The sequence below is a fragment of the Oncorhynchus tshawytscha genome, linkage group LG02, assembly GCF_018296145.1.
Source record: "Oncorhynchus tshawytscha isolate Ot180627B linkage group LG02, Otsh_v2.0, whole genome shotgun sequence".
Lineage (NCBI taxonomy): Eukaryota > Metazoa > Chordata > Actinopteri > Salmoniformes > Salmonidae > Oncorhynchus > Oncorhynchus tshawytscha.
The window spans coordinates 56,512,541-56,534,643 of record NC_056430.1 but is presented as its reverse complement, the minus strand read 5'-3'; the positions used below and the strand labels follow the sequence as shown (position 1 = coordinate 56,534,643).

At 46.1% G+C, this 22,103-nt stretch overlaps 1 protein-coding gene across 3 annotated transcripts in view; it reads left to right on the top strand.

Annotated features, from left to right (window-relative positions):
• rbl1 (retinoblastoma-like 1 (p107)) overlaps positions 1 to 17,088 on the top strand; it is a 69,876-nt gene extending 52,788 nt beyond the window's left edge. For 2 of the 3 annotated variants that reach the window (XM_024444743.2, XM_024444757.2), the window contains 9 exons: positions 193 to 325; positions 819 to 1,043; positions 6,938 to 7,128; positions 11,100 to 11,276; positions 13,442 to 13,513; positions 13,734 to 13,821; positions 14,569 to 14,729; positions 15,220 to 15,384; positions 16,122 to 17,087. In XM_024444743.2, the coding sequence (XP_024300511.1) occupies positions 193 to 325; positions 819 to 1,043; positions 6,938 to 7,128; positions 11,100 to 11,276; positions 13,442 to 13,513; positions 13,734 to 13,821; positions 14,569 to 14,729; positions 15,220 to 15,384; positions 16,122 to 16,295 (1,386 nt within the window). In that variant the 3' untranslated portion in view covers positions 16,296 to 17,087. Of the gene's footprint in view, positions 1 to 192; positions 326 to 818; positions 1,044 to 6,937; positions 7,129 to 11,099; positions 11,277 to 13,441; positions 13,514 to 13,733; positions 13,822 to 14,568; positions 14,730 to 15,219; positions 15,385 to 16,121 lie in introns of all 3 variants that reach the window. The other variant, XM_024444751.2, reaches the window with a different exon arrangement.
• Positions 17,089 to 22,103: the final 5,015 nt, after the last annotated feature.

The following is a 22,103-nucleotide window of genomic DNA, read 5'->3' as shown; positions in this document are numbered from 1 at the left end:
TCTGTGGTTATCTGTGCCTAGTGCATTTTGATTTGGCACCCTACAAATTACAATAATGCAAGCCATATAATAGTAGAAGTACATGATCCTAGGTAACATGGACCAAATGGAATTCTCATAAGGCCAGGTGTCAGTTAACCATTTACAAATATATCTATTCTTAACTGATCTTCCTCCCCCTATCATATCCAGGTGAACTTCCCCAGTAGTTTTGACACGGGGAACAGCAGTGCTGGTCCCTCCCACCTCCCTCTGGTGGCCCTCTCCCCCATCATCCACCCTCGCATCCGCGAGTTTAGGACGGGCCTGAGCAGCGCACGCAAAGGTAGGCCACCTTGAGGTGTTAGAGCCTCTCTCAATTAGTCTTTCCACGATTCCTCGCATTGTATCTCCTTCCCACCTCAACCGCATTGGAGGAGAAGTTCCAAGGACCTTATCAAATCTGCTTTAGAAAGAGGCAGGTAGAAGGGATGTGAGGAATTGAGAAAGAGCCAATATGTCAGCATTTCTTATTTTTCTCCTTTTGGTGTATGTCAGTATTTTATGTCAGTGTGTCCTCACTCAGCCACTAGAGGGAGGTTGTATCATAGTCTTCGGGTTCACATGGAGTGGTGTGACTTTAATGTCCCTTTTGATAACAGTAGACTGTACATCCATATTGTCCTCAAAATAACATGAAAGCTCTATTGAACTCTGTGCTAGTCTGTGTTACGATGAAATAAAGCCACATCATTTTCTACTCAGGCTTATGCTAAGTTCCCCAGGAAAATGAATGCTCTTTTAAGTCTAACAAACTGAACCTCTTTTCCTTTTCCCAGACATTCCTCCGTCGCCCTTATCCGTCCACGACCGTTACAGCTCCCCGGCGGCAGGCAGTGCCAAGAGGCGTCTGTTTGGGGACGACAGCAGCAGCCAGGCCCAGCAGTCTCCGTCCCTTGCCAAGAGGCTCATGTTCACACCCGGCGGGACGCTGAAGATCGACACTCCCACCATACTCAATATGACCACAGCCAACGGCCAGCAGCTCAGCATCCCACTGCAAGGTACACCTGCGATAACACTCATCACACACTGTGGTATTTATACACATTTTTGGTCAGTTAAATTTATGATTTATACGGATCAATCCATTTGAATTCAATCACTTTTTGATAGCACCCCTTTTGATTTGAACGGAACCTTCCATACATATTTACCCATTGTAGAAGTGCTCAGAAAGTTACTTTTTGGACCTGAATGCCAAAACATTTAACAGATAAAGGTGCTTAGAGTTGACTCATTTTGCATACCATGAGATATCCATGTCTTAATCACTGGAAAAGATCAACATAATTTAAAAGCTTACAAACAGGGTTGTCAAACTATTTTATAACTTCTGGGGGGGAAATTATTTTTAATTAAAAAACATACCATTATCCTCAATTACTGTTGTAGTTTAGACCATATTTTACATCTAAGGTAGGGATTGGCAGCTAGTGTTGCTTTTTGTAGTCCCCCGGATCAAACGTTGTCAAGAGGGTGGCTTCTGAAATGTTTTGCTCGCAATTTCACTTAGGGCCCCCAAAAAGGCTAGGGCCAGATCAGACTGTTTGGTATGGATGTAGGAACCATCTATGACTACAGCCACCCTAGTCATAGACTGTTCTCTCTGCTACTGCACGGAAAGCGGTTCCGGATCGTAAAGTCTAGGTCTAAGAGGCTTTTAAACAGCTTCTACCCCCAAGCCATAAGACTCCTGAACATGTATGGCTACCCATTTGCATTAATCATTGCCCCCCTCTTACGCTGCTGCTTTTCTGTTTATTATCTATGCATAGTCACTTTAATAACTCTGCCTACATGTACATATTACCTCAACTAACCGGTGCCCCCGCACATTGACTCTGTACTGGTACCCCCCTATATATAGCCTCACTATTGTTATTTTACTGCTGCTCTTTAATTATTTCTTTTTTCTTTTTTTAAAAAGCCTGCCATCGGTTGAGCCACAACATGCTCTTGAATACAGGCTGGTTGTCAGGTTTTGGCTTATAAATGTACTTTCAAATGGTACCACAAAGAGAATGTTGAGTTGAGTGGGAATATCTTTTTTGGGGGGGGGGTTTATTATACTGTCAATCCTCCATAGGAAACCTATTGAAATGTAGATAATAGAATAGACATGACAATTTTAAGTTCGCAGTGGGTGGACCGGCAGTCATCTTTGTCGTTGTAATTAGAAGTAAAAAATAAATTCAATTTTACATTTCAATGGTGTACCAGCTATATTGCAGTGTCTTAAAGGGATAGGTTTGTTAAATTAGTTATATTTATATGATAGAAATGACACCCATCCTGTACTCAAGACAAATTTGTCTCTCAACCGATGGTAGGCAAAACACAATGATGTGAAATAGGGTCTATGCTACATTGTTCTCCATATTTTTTAAATAGGGAGCCAATTAGATTTTAGCACTTATTTCCATGACTGATCAAAACAAATTTTTCTCATGGCTCTCTTTTCCCTCAGCAGCTGACATGGTGAGCAATATGTTTGGAACATTGAATCGCAATACATATAGAATCGTGAAAATCGTATCGGCACCTAAGTATCGTGATTAATATCGGTCCCAGGCAATTCCCAGCCCTAATGCAAATATGGAAAACAAATGGCTGTTTCCGCATTTTTAGATAATTGACGGTAAGTTGAAAATTACTTTTTATTCAAACAAATTTTCACCAGAATGTTTTGGACCCTAAAAAGTAACTTTCTGACCACTTCTTCTACGTGAAAACATGTATGGAAAGATTTGTTTAAACCAAAAGGGGTGCTGTCAAAAAGAGATTGAATTAACACGTATTTACACAGCAGTGGAAAAAGTACCAAATTGTCATACTTGAATAAAAGTAAAGCTTTTAGAAAATTACTCAAGTGAGTCACCCAGTAAAATACTACTTGAGTAAAAGTCTAAAAGTATTTGGTTTTAAGTTTACTTAAGTATCAAAAGGAAAAGTACAAATAATTTAAAATTCCTTATATTAAGTAAACCAGATGGTACCATTTTCTAGTTTTTTTACTGAAAGCCAGGGACATAATCCAACACTAAGACATAATTTATAAATGAAGCATGTGTGTTTAGTCAGTCCACCAGATCAGAGGCAGTAGGGATGACCAGTGATGTTATCTTGATAAGCGTGTGAATTTGACAGTTTTCCTGACCTGCTAAGCATTCAAAGTGTAACGAGTACTTTTGGGTGTCAGGTAAAATGTATGGAGTAAAAAGTACATTTATTTTCTTTAGGAATGTAATGAAGCAAAGTAACTTGTCAAAAATATAAATAGTGAAATACAGATACCCCAAAACTACTTAGTTAAGGAGTACTTTAAAGTATTTTAACTTAAGTACTTTAAACCACTGGATTTACCCATGCCCATCTTGTGGCTGATGTTTATTTTTTAATTAAGGAGAATGCCTTTAAAAAGCGATGAACAAACCCTAAAGGATACCACTACGGTTCTAGAGGATAGTGGTGTCCTCAGATTTATTTTGTCCGTATCTTGTATAACAATCTCTGATAAATGGTCTGCAGACTTCAGCTAACAAATAAATTCATATAGAAGTTATTCTCGAAGATTGAGTAGCGACTAAAAATCATGATCAATTTGGTACCATCACACACGCAACTAGTTTTCCTGAATTTTCAGTCATCTATGGTTACTTTGGACATTTATAGTTTAACTATTTAGTATTAATATACACTGCTCAAAAAAATAAAGGGAACACTTAACTTCTTGCGACTAGGTGGCGCTATTCATATTTTTGGATGAAAAACGTTTCCATTTTTAAACAAGATATTTTGTCAAGAAAAGATGCTTGACTATGCATATAATTGACAATTTTGGAAAGAAAACACTGACGTTTCCAAAACTGCAAAGATATTGTCTGTGAGTGCCACAGAACTGGTTACAGGCGAAACCCTGATAAAAATCCAACCAGGAAGTGCCGCATTTTTTGAAACCGCCTCATGCCAATAACTCCTTATATGGCTGTGAATGAGCTTACGTTTTCCACGTATTCCCCAAGGTGTCTACAGCATTGTGACGTCTTTTTAGGCATTTCCATTGAAGAATGGCTGTAAGGGACCATATATAGCATGTGGTCACATGGTGTCTCCCGCAGAAAATCTTGCGTAAAATACTGAGGTAGCCATTTTTCCAATCGCTTCTTTATGAGAAACTAATTGCCTCAACGGATATATTATCGAATATATATGTTAAAAACACCTTGAGGATGGATCCCAAACAACGTTTGCTGTGTTTCTGTCGATATTATGGAGCAAATTTTGAAAGAAGTTTGGGGTTATAGTTATAGCATTTTCCGGTCCATTTCTCAGCCATGCATGATGAAAAAAACGGGAGCTATTTCGCCTACAAAAATATTTTTTGGGAAAAAAGGAACATTTGCTATCTAACTGGGAGTCTCCTGAGTGAAAGCATCTGAAGTTCTTCAAAGGTAAATGATTTCAATTGGTTGCTTTTCTTATTTTCGTGAAAATGTTGCCTGCTGCCAGCAGAGCCTAGCATAGCATTATGCCATGATGAACTTACACAAATGCTTGTCCTAGCGTTGGCTGTAACGCATATTTTGAAAATCTGAGATGACAGGGTTGTTAACAAAAGGCTAAGCTTGTGTTTGAATATATTTATTTCATTTAATTTGCGATTTTCATGAATAGGAAAAGTTTCTAGGGGTATTTATGTCCGCTGCGTTATGCTAATGCGTTTGAGGCTATGATTACGCTCCCGGATACGGGATTGCTCGTCGCAAGAGGTTAAACAACACAATAACTTCAAGTCAATCACACTTCTGTGAAATCAAACTGTCCACTTAGGAAGCAACACTGATTGACAATAAATTTCACATGCTGTTGTGCAAATCGAATAGACAACAGGTGGAAATTATAGGCAATTAGCAAGACGCCCCCAATAAAGGAGTGGTTCTGCAGGTGGTGACCAGACCACTTCTCAGTTCATATGCTTCCTGGCTGATGTTTTGGTCACTTTTGAATGCTGGCGGTGCTTTCACTCTAGTGGTAGAATGAGACGGAGTCTACAACCCACACAAGTGGCTCAGGTAGTGCAGCTCATCCAGGATGGCACATCAATACGAGCTGTGGCAAGAAGGTTTGCTGTGTCTGTCAGCGTAGTGTCCAGAGCATGGAGGCGCTAACAGGAGACAGGCCAGTACCTCAGGAGACGTGGAGGAGGCCGTAGGAGGGCAACAACCCAGCAGCAGAACTGCTACCTCCGCCTTTGTGCAAGGAGGAGCAGGAGGAGCATTGCCAGAGCCTTGCAAAATGACCTCCAGCTGGCCACAAATGTGCATGTGTCTGCTCAAACGGTCAGAAACAGACTCCATGAGGGTGGTATGAGGGCCCGACGTCCACAGGTGGGGGTTGTGCTTACTACAGCCCAACACCGTGCAGGACGTTTGGCATTTGCCAGAGAACACCAAGATTGGCAAAATCGCCACTGGCGCCCTGTGCTCTTCACAGATTAAAGCAGGTTCACACTGAGCACATGTGACAGACGTGACAGAGTCTGGAGACGCCGTGGAGAACGTTCTGCTGCCTGCTATATCCTCCAGCATGACCGGTTTGGCGGTGGGTCAGTCATGGTGTGGGATGGCATTTCTTTGGGGGTCCGCACAGCCCTCCATGTGCTCGTCAGAGGTAGCCTGACTGCCATTAGGTACCGAGATGAGATCCTCAGACGGTTGGCCCTGGGTTCCTCTTAATGCAAGACAATGCTAGACCTCATGTGGCTGGAGTGTGTCAGCAGTTCCTGCAAGAGGAAGGCATTGATGCTATGGACTGGCCCGCCCGTTGCCCAGACCTGAATCCAATTGAGCACATCTGGGACATCATGTCTCGCACCATCCACCCCCTCGCTCGCTCTCTCGCTCTCTCTCTCGCCTCGCTCTCTCTCGCCCCCCCTCGCTCCCCTCTCTCTCCCCACGTTGCACCACAGACTGTCCAGGAGTTGGCGAATGCTTTAGTCCAGGTCTGAGAGGAGATCCCTCAGGAGACCATCCGCCACCCCATCAGGAGCATGCCCACGCGTTGTAGGGAGGTCATACAGGCACGTGGAGGCCACACACACTACTGAGCCTCATTTTGACTTGTTTTAAGGACATTACATCAAAGTTGGATCAGCCTGTAGTGTGGCTTTCCACTTTAATTTTGAGTGTGACTCCAAATCCTCCAAACTCCAAATCCAGACCTCCATGGGTTGATGAATTTGATTTCCATTGATAATTTTTGTGATTTTGTTGTCAGCACATTCAACTATATAAAGAAAAAAGTATTTAATTCAGATCTAGGATGTGTTATTTTAGTGTTCCCTTTATTTTTTTGAGCAGTGTATGTGTGTGTATATATATATATATATATATCTATATCTATATCTGTGTCCATGAGTTTCTATTGGATATACCATATAGTTCAAGAGAAAATTAATGGAGAAGAAAAGCATCTACTCAACAATGGTATTATTTTCAGGTAACTGCAACTATTGACTTTTTTTCACAACTGCAACCAATTTGTCACCAAAACATTGACAACAGACATTGACACGGTAAAATAAGTGTGTAAAATATCAAATCTATTTCATGCTGACACCCACATATTAATCACCAATGGTGTTCACTAAGTTGATGGTTTATATTTAGGCCACACAGAGGGACAGAGAGCATTACAGACCCCTGTGATAAGTACACAAAAAGGCCACTAAATTCTGGTAGTTTACTGCTGAAATCAGTTTCCCGTAATATACCCTCCCTTTGCAACTCTATGCGTAACACACTTTTGGTAAATTTATTGATATGAAATTGTGCAACGCCTCCACAAGCCAATCGCCCCCCCTGTTCTGAGTACAATGTGCCTATGTGATCCCCAGGTATAAAGAATGATCTGGGAGGCATCACGCTGATCCAGGTACAGACCAGAGGGGAGCCTGGCAGTCCCATTACAGCCCAGGTCCTCTTGACAGCCTCCCCCAGCCGGCCCATCCCGGCACCCCAGGCCCAGCCAGACCCCCAACAGAGCCGGCCCCGACGCACCGGCTCCTTGGCCCTCTTCTTCAGGAAGGTGAAAGAGGACACACAGGCTGCATCACAAAGGCACCCTATTCCCTATATCAGTGGTTCGCAAACCTGTCCTTGGGTTCCCCCAGCTGTTCCACGTATCTATCCCAGAGAACAGCACAGTCATTATCCTCAGGGGGCCTTTATTTTTTACATGCAACACAAATGATGAATAATGATGTACGTAGTACTAGCCGCTACAAATAACTCAAATGTTTCACTCTTGGAGCGTTGAAAATCTTCAGCCAGCTGTGAGACATTCCCTCTCGCCCCCCTCGCTCTCTCTCGCTCCCCCTCGCTCTCTCTCGCTCCCCCTCGCGCTCTCTCGCTCCCCCCCCCCTCGCGCTCTCTCGCTCCCCCTCGCTCTCTCTCGCTCCCCCTCGCTCTCTCTCCCCCTCGCCCCCTCGCTCTCTCTCGCTCCCCCCTCGCTCTCTCTCCCCCTCGCTCTCTCTCCCCCCCTCGCTCTCTCTCGCCCCCTCGCTCTCTCTCCCCCCTCGCTCTCTCTCCCCCTCGCTCTCTCTCCCCCCGCTCTCTCTCCCCCTCGCTCTCTCTCCCCCCTCGCTCTCTCTCCCCCTCGCTCTCTCTCTCCCCCTCGCTCTCTCTCTCTCCCCCCTCGCTCTCTCTCTCCCCCTCGCGCTCTCTCTCGCCCCCTCTCTCTCTCTCTCGCCCCCCTCGCTCGCTCTCTCTCACCCCCTCGCTCTCTCGCCCCCCTCGCTCTCTGTTGCCCCCCCCCTCGCTCTCTCGCTCGCCCTCTCGCTTGCTCTCTCTCGCCCCCGTCGCTCGCTCTCTCTCGCCCCCTCGCTCGCTCTCTCTCGCCCCCTCGCTCGCTCTCTCTCGCCCCCCCTCGCTCGCTCTCTCTCGCCCCCTCGCTCGCCCCCTCGCTCGCTCTCTCTCGCCCCCTCGCTCGCTCTCTCTCGCCCCCCTCGCTCGCCCCCTCCTCTCTCTCGCCCCCTCACTCGCTCTCTCTCGCCCCTCTCGCTCTCTCTCGCCCCGCTCGCTCTCTCTCGCCCCCTCGCTCGCTCTCTCTCGCCCCCTCGCTCGCTCTCTCTCGCCCCCCTCGCTCTCGCGCTCGCTCTCTCTCGCCCCCTGGCTCTCTCTCGCCTTCCCCTCGCTCTCGCCCCCCTCGCTCTCGCCTCGCTCTCGCCCCCCTCGCTCTCTCTCGCCCCCTCGCTCTCGCTCGCTCTCTCTCGCCCCCCTCTCTCGCCCCCCTCGCTCTCTCTCGCCTCTCTCTCGCTCGCTCCCCCTCGCTCTCTCTCGCCCCCTCGCTCTCTCTCGCCCCCCCTCGCTCTCTCTCTCCCCCCCTCGCTCTCTCTCGCCCCCTCCTCGCTCTCTCTCGCCCCCCCTCGCTCTCGCTCGCTCTCTCTCGCCACCCCCTCGCTCTCGCTCGCTCTCTCTCGCCCCCCTCCCCTCGCCCTCTCTCGCCCCCCTCGCTCTCTCTCTCTCCCCCCCTCGCTCTCTCTCTCCCCCCTCGCTCTCTCTCCCCCCTCGCTCTCTCTCTCCCCTCCCTCGCTCTCCCTCGCCTCACTCTCGCTCGCTCTCTCTCGCCCCCCTCGCGCTCTCTCTCGCCCCCCTCGCTCTCTCTCTCGCCCCCCTCGCTCTCTCTCTCCCCCCCTCGCTCGCTCTCTCTCGCCCCCCTCGCTCGCTCTCTCTCGCCCCCCCCCCGCTCTCTGTTGCCCCCCCTCTCCTCTCACTCGCCCGCTCGCTCTCTCTCGCCCCCTCGCTCGCTCTCTCTCTCGCCCCCTCGCTCGCTCTCTCGCCTCGCTCGCTCTCTCGCTCTCTCTCGCCTTCCCCCTCTCTCTCGACACCCCTCGCTCTCTCTCGCCTCTCTCTCGCTCTCTCTCGCCCCCCTCGCTCTCTCTCGCCCCCTCGCTCTCTCTCGCCCCCCCCTCGCTCTCGCTCGCTCTCTCTTGCCCCCCTCGCTCTCGCTCGCTCTCTCTCGCCCCCCTCGCTCTCTCGCCCCCCTCGCTCTCTCTCGCCTCTCGCTCGCTCTCTCTCGCCCCCCTCGCTCTCGCTCGCTCTCTTGCCCCCCTCGCTCTCGCTCGCTCTCTCTCGCCTCCCCTCGCTCTCTCTCGCCCCCCTCGCTCTCTCTCGCTCCCCCTCGCTCTCTCTCGCTCCCCCCTCTCTCTCGCTCCCCCTCGCTCTCTCTCTCCCCCTCGCTCTCTCTCTCCCCTCCCTCGCTCTCCCTCGCCTCGCTCTCGCTCGCTCTCTCTCGCCCCCCTCGCTCTCTCTCTCGCCCCCCTCGCTCTCTCTCTCGCCCCCCTCGCTCTCTCTCTCGCCCCCTCGCTCGCTCTCTCTCGCCCCCCTCGCTCGCTCTCTCTCGCCCCCTCGCTCTCTCGCCCCCTCGCTCTCTGTTGCCCCCCCCGCCCTCTCACTCGCCCTCTCGCTCGCTCTCTCTCGCCCCCTCGCTCCTCTCTCTCGCCCCCTCGCTCGCTCTCTCTCTCGCCCCCTCGCTCTCTTCGCTCTCTCTCTCGCCCTCTCTCGCCCCCCTCGCTCGCTCGCTCTCTCGCCTCGCTCTCTCGCTCTCTCTCGCCTTCCCCCTCTCTCTCGACACCCCTCGCTCTCGCCCCCTCTCGCTCTCTCTCGCCCCCCTCGCTCTCTCTCGCCTCTCTCGCCTCTCTCTCGCTCTCTCTCGCCCCCTCGCTCTCTCTCGCCCCCCTCGCTCTCTCTCGCCCCCTCGCTCTCTCTCGCCACCCCCTCGCTCTCGCTCGCTCTCTCTTGCCCCCTCGCTCTCGCTCGCTCTCTCTCGCCCCCTCGCTCTCGCTCGCTCTCTCGCCCCCCTCGCTCTCTCTCGCCTCTCGCTCGCTCTCTCTCGCCCCCTCGCTCTCGCTCGCTCTCTCGCCCCCCCTCGCTCTCGCTCGCTCTCTCTCGCTCGCTCTCTCTCGCCCCCTCGCTCTCGCTCGCTCTCTCTCGCCACCCCCTCGCTCGCTCTCTCTCGCTCGCTCTCTCTCGCCCCCTCGCTCTCGCTCGCTCGCTCTCTCGCTCGCTCGCTCGCTCTCTCTCGCTCGCTCTCTCTCGCCCCCTCGCTCTCGCTCGCTCTCTCTCGCCACCCCCCTCGCGCTCGCTCTCTCTCGCCCCCTCGCTCTCTCTCTCGCCCCCCTCGCTCGCTCGCTCTCGCCCCCTCGCTCGCTCTCTCGCCCCCTCGCTCGCTCTCTCGCCCCCCTCGCTCGCTCTCTCGCCCCCCCTCGCTCGCTCTCTCGCCCCCCCGCTCTCTCGCTCTCTCTCGCCCCCCTCGCTCTCTCTCGCCCCCCTCGCTCTCTCTCGCTCTCTCTCGCCCCCTCGCTCTCTCTCGCCACCCCCCTCGCTCTCACTCGCTCTCTCTCGCCCGCTCTCGCCACCCCCTCGCTCTCTCTCGCCGCTCTCGCCCCCTCGCTCTCTCTCGCCCCCCTCGCTCTCTCTCGCCCCCTCGCTCTCTCTCGCCCCCTCGCTCTCTCTCGCCCCCCTCGCTCTCTCTCGCCCCCTCGCTCTCTCTCTCGCCCCCTCGCTCGCTCTCTCGCCCCCCTCGCTCGCTCTCTCTCGCCTCGCTCTCTCTCGCCCCTCTCTCTCGCTCGCTCTCGCCCCCCCTTTGCTCTCTCTCTCGCCCCCTCTCGCTCGCTCTCTCTCTCGCCCCCTCTCGTGCTCGCTTTCGCACTCTTTCCCTCGCTCTTGCCCTCTCTCACCCCCCTTTCTCGCCCCCTCTCTCTCTCGCCCCCTTGCTCTCACCCCCCTCTCTCTTGCCCCCCTCGCTCTCTCTCTCGCCCCTCTCGTGCTCGCTTTCACACTCTTTCCCCCCTCTCTCTCGCACCCTCCCCCTCTCTCTCCCCCCTCGCTCTCGCTCTCTCTCTCGCCCCCTCTCTCTCGCCCTGCCTCACGCTTGCTCTCTCTCTCTCGCCCCCTCTCACGCTCGCTCTCTCTCTCGCCCCCTCTCGTGCTCTCTTTCGCACTCTTTCCCTCGCGCTCTCTCGCTCGCGCTCACTCTCCCCCCCGTGCTCGCTGTAGGTGTACCACCTGGCCAGTGTGCGGCTGAGAGATCTGTGCGTTAGGCTGGACATCTCGGCAGAGCTGCGGGGCAAGATCTGGACTTGCTTTGAGCATTCTATTGTCCAGTGTCCGGAGCTGATGAAAGACAGACACCTGGACCAGCTCCTCCTTTGCTCCATCTACATAATCTCTAAGGTACTAAAGCACTGAGAAAGATTTACTTATTTTTGTTGTTTTACCATCTTCAGTTGAATGCATTGATTAAGCCTCTTGAGAGCAACTGCTAAATGGCTTTCTACGTGGCTGTGTTTCTGGATTCACCTAATAAGTTGAGCGATGTTCTGTTGGTCTTGAACAGAGGGATTGACACATTGAGAATGACTTGATTATTTCTGTGTCATGCATTGCACCTAGTACTTAGTATGGTACTTTCTTGTTTTTATTTCTTGTGGACCATAATACAGTTATTTATTAATCTTTTTCAACGTTCCATATTAAAACACAGAATACCCTTTCTATTCAAATTTGACAAATGCATTCCCTTGTTCTTAATGTAGAATATCTAATACTTTTCTGCACCATCAAGAAATCTGACTGAAAACATTTGTAATGAGTTCTTTGGATTCATTATTTTATTGAAGAACTGCAGGTGTTTGCGGGTTTAAAACACTTTTGAATACAGTGGATTTTGGTGGTTCTGTAAACAATACTACTGCAGCCTCTATTTGGAACCCCGCTGATCCAAGGTAGAGGTCATCTTTTGGGCAACGGTTGGTCTAGCAGTCACCACCAATGCCGACAGCACATGTCTGTTCACGAATCTCAGCCCCACTGCTCTTCCTATCTGTCCGTTGAATCAAACATACAAAGTGTGATAATTTCCAGACCGGCCCGGGTCCCTTGGTGCATCGCACCATGGATTGCTTGACGTAGCCGGCGGCTAGGTCAGTGCCCTTGAGTGCCCCTGTCTGGAGCTCTTAGAGGACGGTTTGGCACAGATCTCGCCGTGTTTCTCTAGGCTGTAGTAACTTTACCTCAGGAGGAATCTGCTAGATTGTCTTGTTAAAACTGGTGTTTTATGTTCCCTAGTCACCAGAATGTTTAAACGAAATGTATTGATTAGTTGTGACATGGCTGGCTCAGACATGGAATTAGAATGGCATTTTAATTCTGTGGGTGCACATGCTTATGTAGTTGTTATAATGGACAAACTGCCCAAAATGGTAAATAATGGGACCTAGCTGTGTTGATCTGCTTGCCCTCATCTCATATTTTAACATAGATGCAGTACAGGAGTCATTGGAATGGTGCACATTTAACAAATCTGATCTAACGGCGTGGATATTCATCAATTTTGTCAGGATTTCTGTATTGTAACAGGCCTTCCGTGTGGTTACTTAAGTCCGTTTTTGATATATTTGGCTGTTTTCACTTCATAACATGTGGAAGTTGTCCCTTTTCAATTTTAGAAGTGACTGCTAAATGCTAACTCCCATTCTTATAAACTGGTTAGCATAGCACACATACTGAATTCGGTGGTGGTAGTCAGTTGTTGTTGTTTTTAACTGCAATGCAGTTGATTGGTAACGATGACATGAACACATGTTGGGGTTGGCATCCATACAAAAAGCATTATACTGTGGTTTGAGAAATATATCAATTTTTTTGCCACAACAGTTTGAAATGCACAAACAATCGTGTGAATGTAGGTAGATTTTGCCAGCAGGCAATGAGACTGGATCTTAACCCATGGCCCTTTCCCCCCCCACGTGTTTCCATGGCAATTCCATTGTTTTGGTTGAGTTCGATTGACCGCATCTATGGCACATTTCTCTACCGCAATCTATGGCACATTTCCTCGAGGGTAATCTGACAATTGACTCAATAATACAATGTATGTGTCCATCCTACTGCGATAAATGCCATATTCCAGATGGCCCATATCATAAAGAAGCCTCCTAATCACCTTATTTTATTGACTCAATGTTACCTTCAGCAGAATTGACTCATTTTCACTGTAAAATATTATTCTGACTGCATATTCAGCATATAAGTCCTCCCAATATTCGATAGCTATTTTCATATATTGTTTACACATCTGTTTCTGATCTCTAGGTGTCCGTCCTTCAATAGATAATCAAATAGTAATCTTAAAACAATTGTGTTAGGGTAGTAGAACTCACAGATTTTTGTTTTGTTTTTGGATTTTAAGAAAGCTGTACCCAGAGGAAGAAGGCCATGTCTTGCCGGTCCCTGGCACAAACACGTTTTACCGCTGTCGTACAGTATTTCAGTATTTTTTCTCACCTGAATGATTGTTGCTTGGATTCCTATTAATAGTGTACATATGAATGTTGTAGATTACGAAAGAAGGCCACACATTCCAGGACATCATGAAATGTTACCGCAGTCAACCACAAGCCAGCAGTCATGTAAGTGACCCCACATGCCAGGTTTTTCTGAATTCCTCCGTACTTTATTTCAAGATCTTCTCAAACACTTCTGCAGAGGGAGGTGTGCATAGTCAGAAAACCGATTTTAATATAGACCACTAATATTATATTACATATATAGAATTTGTGCCTGTCGTGAAGTCAAAAAATTATTTGAGTGACGTGTTCCTTATGGCTCTTGTTTATGCTCACTCCACAGGTCTACCGCAGTGTCCTCATCCGACCCAGCAGCACCAGAGAACAGCCCTCAGACGAGAACATGGAAGTGGACCCCTCTGGTGGAACATGTAAGACAGCACACCCCCAAATAGCCTTTCTATCTCAAGCTGTCCACTACTGGAGTATAGCCAGGTGGTTCAGAGTTATTTTCGGACCACTAAAAGATACCTCGGCCCTGAGAAAGACTCTGGAAATGAATCCCACTGAATGTAACCTGAATGAATGTCCAGCTGTTTAAAAATGTTGGTTTCATATGGTTTGTTTCTAGCACAGAAATTATGATTTAAAAAAATCATATTCTTTTTAAATGATATATCAAAAAATTATATTGATACTGTAAGCATATTTTGAAGATAAATACGCAACGCAGAGGACGAAAGGTCAATGGAAATAGTGTTTTTTTCTGTAATATCAATGGGTCAGAGACATGGGAGGAATTTCAGTCTGGGACTCATAGCTACATGACAAGTTCTCATTGGTCCAAATTGTTTATACATTGAACCTGAAATAGGATACTTGTTATCTGGCCATTGGCCCAGTTTTATTGCAAGGAATTATAGTTAGTCAACCACAGGCTAGGGCTGGGTTATAACACTACATCCTGTCCCTTTGTTCTGTGGAGAGAATCACTGAGGACAGGGAAGAAATTACCACCTACTTCCAAGCATGATTTGTCCTCTTTGAGTAAACCTGTTTTCCTCCCCCTGATTTGCTTTGGGGTCTGTGTTATTGAAGAATAACATCAACTGCTAACATAACGGTAGGCAGACTCTTTGGTGATATGAGTATCCATTACTGAACAATGCATCCACCAGCCTTAATTTCAGCTGCTGAGAAAGCCGACCAGAGCAGCAGAGAGGAGGCTCTTGCCCAAGGCGAGGAGCGCGGCGACCTCATCCAGTTCTACAACTCTGTCTATGTGCTGAAGATTAAGGGCTTTGCCCTCCGATACGCCGCCCCCAGCATGGACAACAGGGTATGGTATGAGGTCTGATACCAACAGGCTCGGGAGACCATTTCTATCTACAAGCGATCTGAACTGGTCTGATCACCTGCACTGACTCTCCACACCATGGCACACATGCACTCACACACACATACATTCATTCTACACACAAATCACAACTGCCGATAGCAGACTCTTCTCTACTATTGCTAATACTGCACAATTTAAACAATTGCCCTCTAATCCCCCTTCTCTGATACCCTGTGTAAATATTTTACTATAAATTGTGCTTTCTTATATTCTACTGTGCCAATTACTTTCTGTTCATGTTATTTCTTATTGTTGCATTGTCGAAGGAACCTGCATGTTAGCATTTCGTTGGACAGTATATACTAATTCAACTTTAATCATGGGCATACTTCTGTCCTGACACCAGTTCACTGTCAGTATCTAGTCAGAAGTTTGAGATTTGTAAGCTAGTTGTCTGTATTTAGTTGTTTTGTTCCCTCTTGTCTTCCAGATGGAGGCCCCTCCTCTTTCCCCGTTCCCCTCGATGAGAGCCCAGCCCCTGTCCCCCCGCCGCATCTCTCAGAGACACTCGATCTACGTGTCCCCACACAAGAACGGCTCCTGTCTCACCCCGAACTCTGCCTACACCTACAAGATCAACGGCAGCCCCTCCAAAGTATGTCCCCACCCTTATGCATGTATGTGTTTGTATTTTGAAGAGGCAGTACAGAAGTTTAGATGCACATTTTTTACATCAAATTGTGTTGACTGTATGGTTCATATACACATGCTTTAACATAAATAAATGTATTAACTCATGAATCAACATTATCCATAGTTTAAGGCAATATGTTTTGCACATAAGTGTGGGGAGGTGTGGTCCTTTCTTTCCAATGAGGTAATTTATGGACAATATTTCAGTCCATTTACCTTGATGTTTGTCAAACCTCTCCTCGGGGAGCCCTAGGCGTTTCACAATTTTGCTGAACTAGCACACCTGATTGAAGTAGTCAAGGGCTTGATGATTAGTTGATCAGGACTGGCATGTTATCTCTGGAATAATTCAAATATATTATGATTGCCAGGTGTACGCTAGGAGAGGCAGATTTTTTAAACATTTATTTAACTAGGCAAGTCAGTTAAAGAACAAATTATTATTTACACTGCCAAACCCGGACGAGGCTGGGCCAATTTTTCGCTGCCCTATGGGACTCCCAATTACAGCCTGATGTGATACAGCCTGGATTCGAACCAGGGACTGTAGTGACACCTCTTGCACTGAGATGCAGTGCCTTAGACTGCTGCGCCACTCAGGATTTAGGGGACCCCTTTTGGCTCAGGGGCCAAGGTTCCTTTACTTCCTGTCTGTATGTTAATGTTAGCTCACCTGTGCTTTACCCCATCCTTCCGTAGGAACTGACTGACATCAACCGGATGATCCGCCAGGGCGGGGTGAGCAGGAAAAGGGCCTTTTCCATGGAGGGCGACTACTTGGGCGAGTCCCCCACCAAACGGGTGTGTCCCGAGAGCGAGGATGTGCTGCTCAAACGGCTGCAGGACGTGGTCAGCGAGAGAGCCCACCACTGAGAACCCCACCCTGAAACTCAATCTCCTTTTAAGAACCCCACATTCCAGTGCCAACAACTCATTAATGTCTTCTGCAAGTGCTTACCCTACTTACAGCATGAGTCTATCTTTTTCTGGTCAACATTTCTTTGTTTTCAGATGTGATTTCAAAGTGAAGGACAAAGGTTGGTGATGAACCAAAACCTGCGTTGCTTTTAAATTGTCCATGGACTTCAAGACTGTGACCAAAATAGGCTTTTGCTGCTGAATTTGTCTATCATAAATGATCCTTTGGCCCTCTATTGCATTGTAAAGTATGCAGGCGGTATCATAGCAGAAAGGGCTAGTCTCTATATGAAATATGGCAGTTGACTTTCTTTTCCCTTCATGCTGCTAATTAAGGCAGCATTTGTGTAGTATCTACACTTTTTATTTGGTCTTATTTTAAGGGAAATTTCTGAGTTATGGTTAGTGGTGCTATTTTTGATAAAATATAAATTTGTTTTTAATCTTAACTCAACCGCAACATCTTACATTAAATCTAAACATCAACTCCATACCAACATGTCTGGTATTGCACAATTACTTGCTTGATCCTTGATGTAGTAGGTGCTCAAATTTGATGGGTTTCTTATCAGGAGTTGAAAATCCAAATGTTACAACAACCGCATTTAGTAAATGAGCATCATTATGTCATACATCGTATTTGGAAAGTATTTAGACCCCTTGACTTTTTCCATATTTTGTTATTAATTCTTAAATGTATATTTTCCTCATCAATCTACACACCATACCCCATAATGACAAAGCAAAAACAGGTTCTTAGAAATGTTTGCAAATGTATTAAAAAATAAACACTATCACATTTAAATAAGTATTCAGACCCTTTTACTCAGTACTTTGTTGAAGCACCTTTTGCAGCGATTACAACCTCGACTCTTCTTGGGTATGACGCTACGAGCTTGGCACACCTGTATTTGGGTAGTTTCTCCCATTCTCTGTAGATCATCTCAAGCAAGCTCTGTCAGGTTGGATGGGGAGTGTCGCTGCACAGCTATTTTCAGGTCTCTCCAGAGATGTTTGATTGGTTTCTAGTCCGGGCTCTGGCTGGACCACTCAAGGGCACCCAGAGACTTGTCCCGAAGCCATTCCTGTGTTGTCTTGGCTGCGTGCTTAGGGTCGTTATCCTGTTGGAAGATGAACCTTTGCCCCAGTCTGATGTCCTGAGGGCCCTGGAGCAGGTTATCATCAAGGATCTCTCTATATTTTGCTCCGTTCATCTTTCCCTCGATCCTGACTTCTCCCAGTCCATGCCGCTGAAGAACATACCCACAGCATGATGCTGCCACCACCATGCTTCGACCTAGGGATGGTGCCAGATTTCCTCCAGATGTGACGCTTGGCATTCAGGCCAAAGAGTTCAATCTTGGTTTCATCAGACCAGAGCATCTTGTTTCTCATGGTCTGAGAGTCCTTTAGGTGCCTTTTTGGCTAACCTCAAGCAGGCTGTTGTGCCTTTTACTAAGGAGTGACTTCTGTCTGGCCATTCTACCATAAAGACCTGATTGGTGGAATGCTGCAGAGATTGTTGTCCTTCTGGAAGGTTCTCCCATCTCCACAGGGAAACTCTGGAGCCCTGTCAGAGGTACTATCGGGTTATTGGTCACTTCCCTGACCAATGCCCTTCTCCCTCTATTGCTCAGTTTGGCTGGGCAGTTGCCTTCTAGGAAGTCTTGGTGGTTCCAAACTTCTTCCATTTAAGAATGATGGAGGCCACTGTGTTCCCGAGGACCTTCAATGCTGCAGACATTTTTTGGTGCCCATCTCCAGATCTGTGCTCTTACTCAATCCTGTTGAGGAGCTCTACGGACAATTCCTTCGACCTCATGGCTTGGTTTTTGCTCTGACGTGCACTGTCAACTGTGGTACCTTCATATAGACAGGTGTGTGCCTTTCCAAATCAATTTACCACAGGTGGACTCCAGTCAAGTTGTAGAAACATCAAGGATGATCAATGGAAACAGGATGCACCTGAGCCCAATTTCGAGTGTCATACCGAAGGGACTGAATACTTGTGTAAATAAGGTATGTTTATTTTGTATACATTTGCAAAAAAATGCAAAACCCATTTTGGCTTTGTCATGGAGTATTGTGTAGATTTTTATTTATTTTTAAATTTGTTTTCATCCATTTTAGATTAAGGCTGTAACAAGGTGGAAAAAGTCAATGGGTCTGAATACACCATACATGGGCCCGCATTGTCTTCTGTGTTAAATATTATGTTGGAGTAATCTTTTGTAATGATGTGACACTGTCAAACTACATCAGTGTTTTATGAAATTAGTGTTTTACTGGTGATGATGATTGGTCACATATTAATGATATTTTCCTAATTATTGTATTAGCACTGTTGTACAATAAAACGTTAATATCCGTTTCCTTCTTATTTTCACCAAAAGGCTCCGAGCCAAATGTACGTTCATGATTACATTGTCAATAGATAATACATCTGCTTATTCTCATTTCCTCAGAATATTTATTTGGCTATTATGCTCGTATAACTGACCGTGCCTTGGCAAGTTGGATGTCCTCATAGGATGGTATAACTCATCACAAAATATTTTGTGAAGCGATTGTATCACTGTCATAGTCTTTGGCAAGTAAAAAATAGATTAACACAATCAACTGATCACAGAATCTACTACATTGCAACAAGTCCTTTTAGATTTTGCTCCATGCTACATTGTAGAAGTATTTTGAAGTACTACTATGTATCATGTTCCTGCATTGTGCATACAGTACCAGTCAAAAGTTTGGACACCTACTCATTCCAGAGTTTATTTTTACCGTGTTCTATTTTGTAGAATGATAGTTTATCTTCACTATGAAATATCACATATGGTATCATGCCATTAACAAAAGTGTTAAACAAATCAAAATATATTTGAGATTCTTCAAAGTGGCCACAGCTTTGCACACTTGGCATTCTGTCAACCGGCTTCATGAGATAGTCACCTGGAATGCATTTGTTAAAAGTTCATTTGTGGAATTTCCTTCCTTAATGCAGTTGAGCCAATCAGTTGTGTTGTGACAAGGTAGGGGTGGTATACAGAAGATAGCCCTATTTGGTAAAATATTATTATTAGGGCAAGAATAGCTCAAATAAGCAAAGAGAAATGACAGTCCATTAATTTCAGATATGGTCAGTCAATACGGAACCTTTCAAGAACTTTGAATGTTTCTTCAAGTGCAGTTGCATAAACCATCAAGCGCTATGATGAAACTGGCTCTCATGAGGACTGCCACAGGAAAGAAATACCCAGAGTTACTGCTAAGTCATGGCTGGTTCCACCCCTCCCATGCAGACTAAGGGGCATCATAAGCCACTGGGTTCATATTGTGATTATCTGCACCTGGTGTTGTTTTAATTCCCACCCAGCTTAGTCTCCCAGATGCAAGGATGATTTTGAGACTGAGGGATTGTTCTACTCCAAAGCTATCCCTATCTCGGTTACACCCACCCCTTCTTGTCAGCTCAAGCCCCACAGACACATGAAAGAGTACTCATCAAACCTTTTTTGACATATAAACACTATAACATAATCTTGTAATTTTGCCCTCACATTCCCCCATTTTGAGAATTTTCTGAAAAATTACAAGGTTAAAAAAGACTACAATATCGTAAAACAATTATCTGCAATCTAAGTCAGAGTACATTTTTCATCAGTACAAAACAAATCATTGTGTTGATTCTGAGCACACCCCCATTGGTCAGGATGGTAGAAACAAAAATGAGCATATCTTGTTTGACAAATCCAGGTAGTGACTCATGGTTTAAGTAACATTTCTTCCATTTAGTGCCTAATGATACAGGACAAACATCATGATCCCACTATTTATAAGGCTATGGATATGTGCTATAGTCTGCTATAGTCCCTGAGTATTATCATTATCATCACAAATTGAATTTGGCAATGGATAGAAATTAGGATCAGTTTCACTCTCAGAGTTCACCCTCTCCATTCACAAGGGAATGCTGAGAATAGTATCAATCTCTTTGGTACACAACTTCTTTACACAGGTCACAATCAGCTTAACAACAATCCAAACAATCAATACATTAATTGTTTCACTCATATAGTTAACATGCTAAAAACTTTCTCAAATCAGTCAGTTTTAAAAATCATTCAGTTTACAAATCATAACCCATCAAAACCCAATTAATTATCCAACCCAATTTAGAATGATATTCTTCAGTGATTATATCACTCAAAATTAAAACCCTCAATGTAACACACATCAATACTGGCAGAAGGTACATTTATATTAAACTTGTTGGGGATAGGGGGCAGTATTTTCACTTTGGATGAATTGCGTGCCCATTGTGAACTGCATCCTACTCTGTCCTAGATTGCTAATATATGCATATTATTATTACTATTGGATAGAAAATACTGAAGTTTCTAAAACTGTTTGAATTATGTCTGTGAGTATAACAGAACTCATAGGGCAGGCAATCTTCCAAACAGGAAGTGAAATTCTGAATGCGGGTCTAATTTTAAGTCATCACCTCTTCAATTCCAACCAAGGTATGGATCTGTTAGCACTTCCTACGCCTTCCACTAGATGTCCTCATTCAGTGGAATGGAGCCTCTGGTGTGAACTTTGACCGAATGGGAGGGGAAATAGTCACTGTCTTAGCAGAATGCAATTTCCCTGTGGCGCATTTGTCTGTGGGTGTCACCGTCGTTCCATTTGGCTGCAGATGAAAACTTATGATCCGGTTGGAACGTTATTGGATGTATGTGAAAATAATATCCTGAAGATTGATTCTCTACTTAGTTTGACCAGTTTATTTGACCTGGAATTTATATTTTTGAAGTTTTCGTCCGAGTTCTCCTGGACCAGCGTCAGCTTTTGGGCATGTGAGCTGAAAGTGCTAGCAAATGCAGCTAATTGGACACTAGTATTGGACATTATGGAACAAAACAACGATTTATTGTGGAACTAGGACTCCTTTCACTGCATTCTGATGAAATATCATTAAAGGTAATGGAATATTTATGATGTAATTTCGTATTTCTGTTGACTCCAAACATGGCGGAGAAATATATTTACGTCTGAGCGCTGTCTCAGATTATTGCATGATAGGTTTTTTGACACAGCGGTTGCATTAAGAACCAGTGTATCTTTAATCTTTATTCTTAATACCAATTTCTAAAACAAATGTCAAAGAAAGTAACATCACATTCTGTTGAAACAATTTTCCAAATGAGCTTATCACACTGTCAACCTCATCACACAGGGTCAGGAAATTATCCAGATCATCCAGCAGACCCAATCTGGTGAGATTTATATTGAAACAAAACAGACAAACAACAATACCCTCCTTCATACATCATTCGATACATTCCTACATATCACTCAAGGTGTGTAAACTTCAAAAACCTCAAAGGACCCTGTAATTCTCCCCATTTTGACACAAATCAAATTATAATTACTACACTTAATAACTCCATAATTAATTGTACCCATAACTTCATAGTAAAATAGAGGCAGGTCTATCCTTCTCGTGGTCCTAATCACACATAACTATTAATTATCAAATACGTTCATCTCTATTAGATTAATTATGTAAAAACAATAACATATAACAGATATCACATATTCAAGGGTTACAGTATTTTAAATGTTTTATTTAACCTTTATTTAACTATGCAAGTCAGTTAAGAACAACCTGTTATGGCTGCAACCCTTTGTTCTCAATTTCCGCCTGAAGACATACCCAAATCTAACTGCCTGTAGCTCAGCCCCAGAGGCAAGGATATG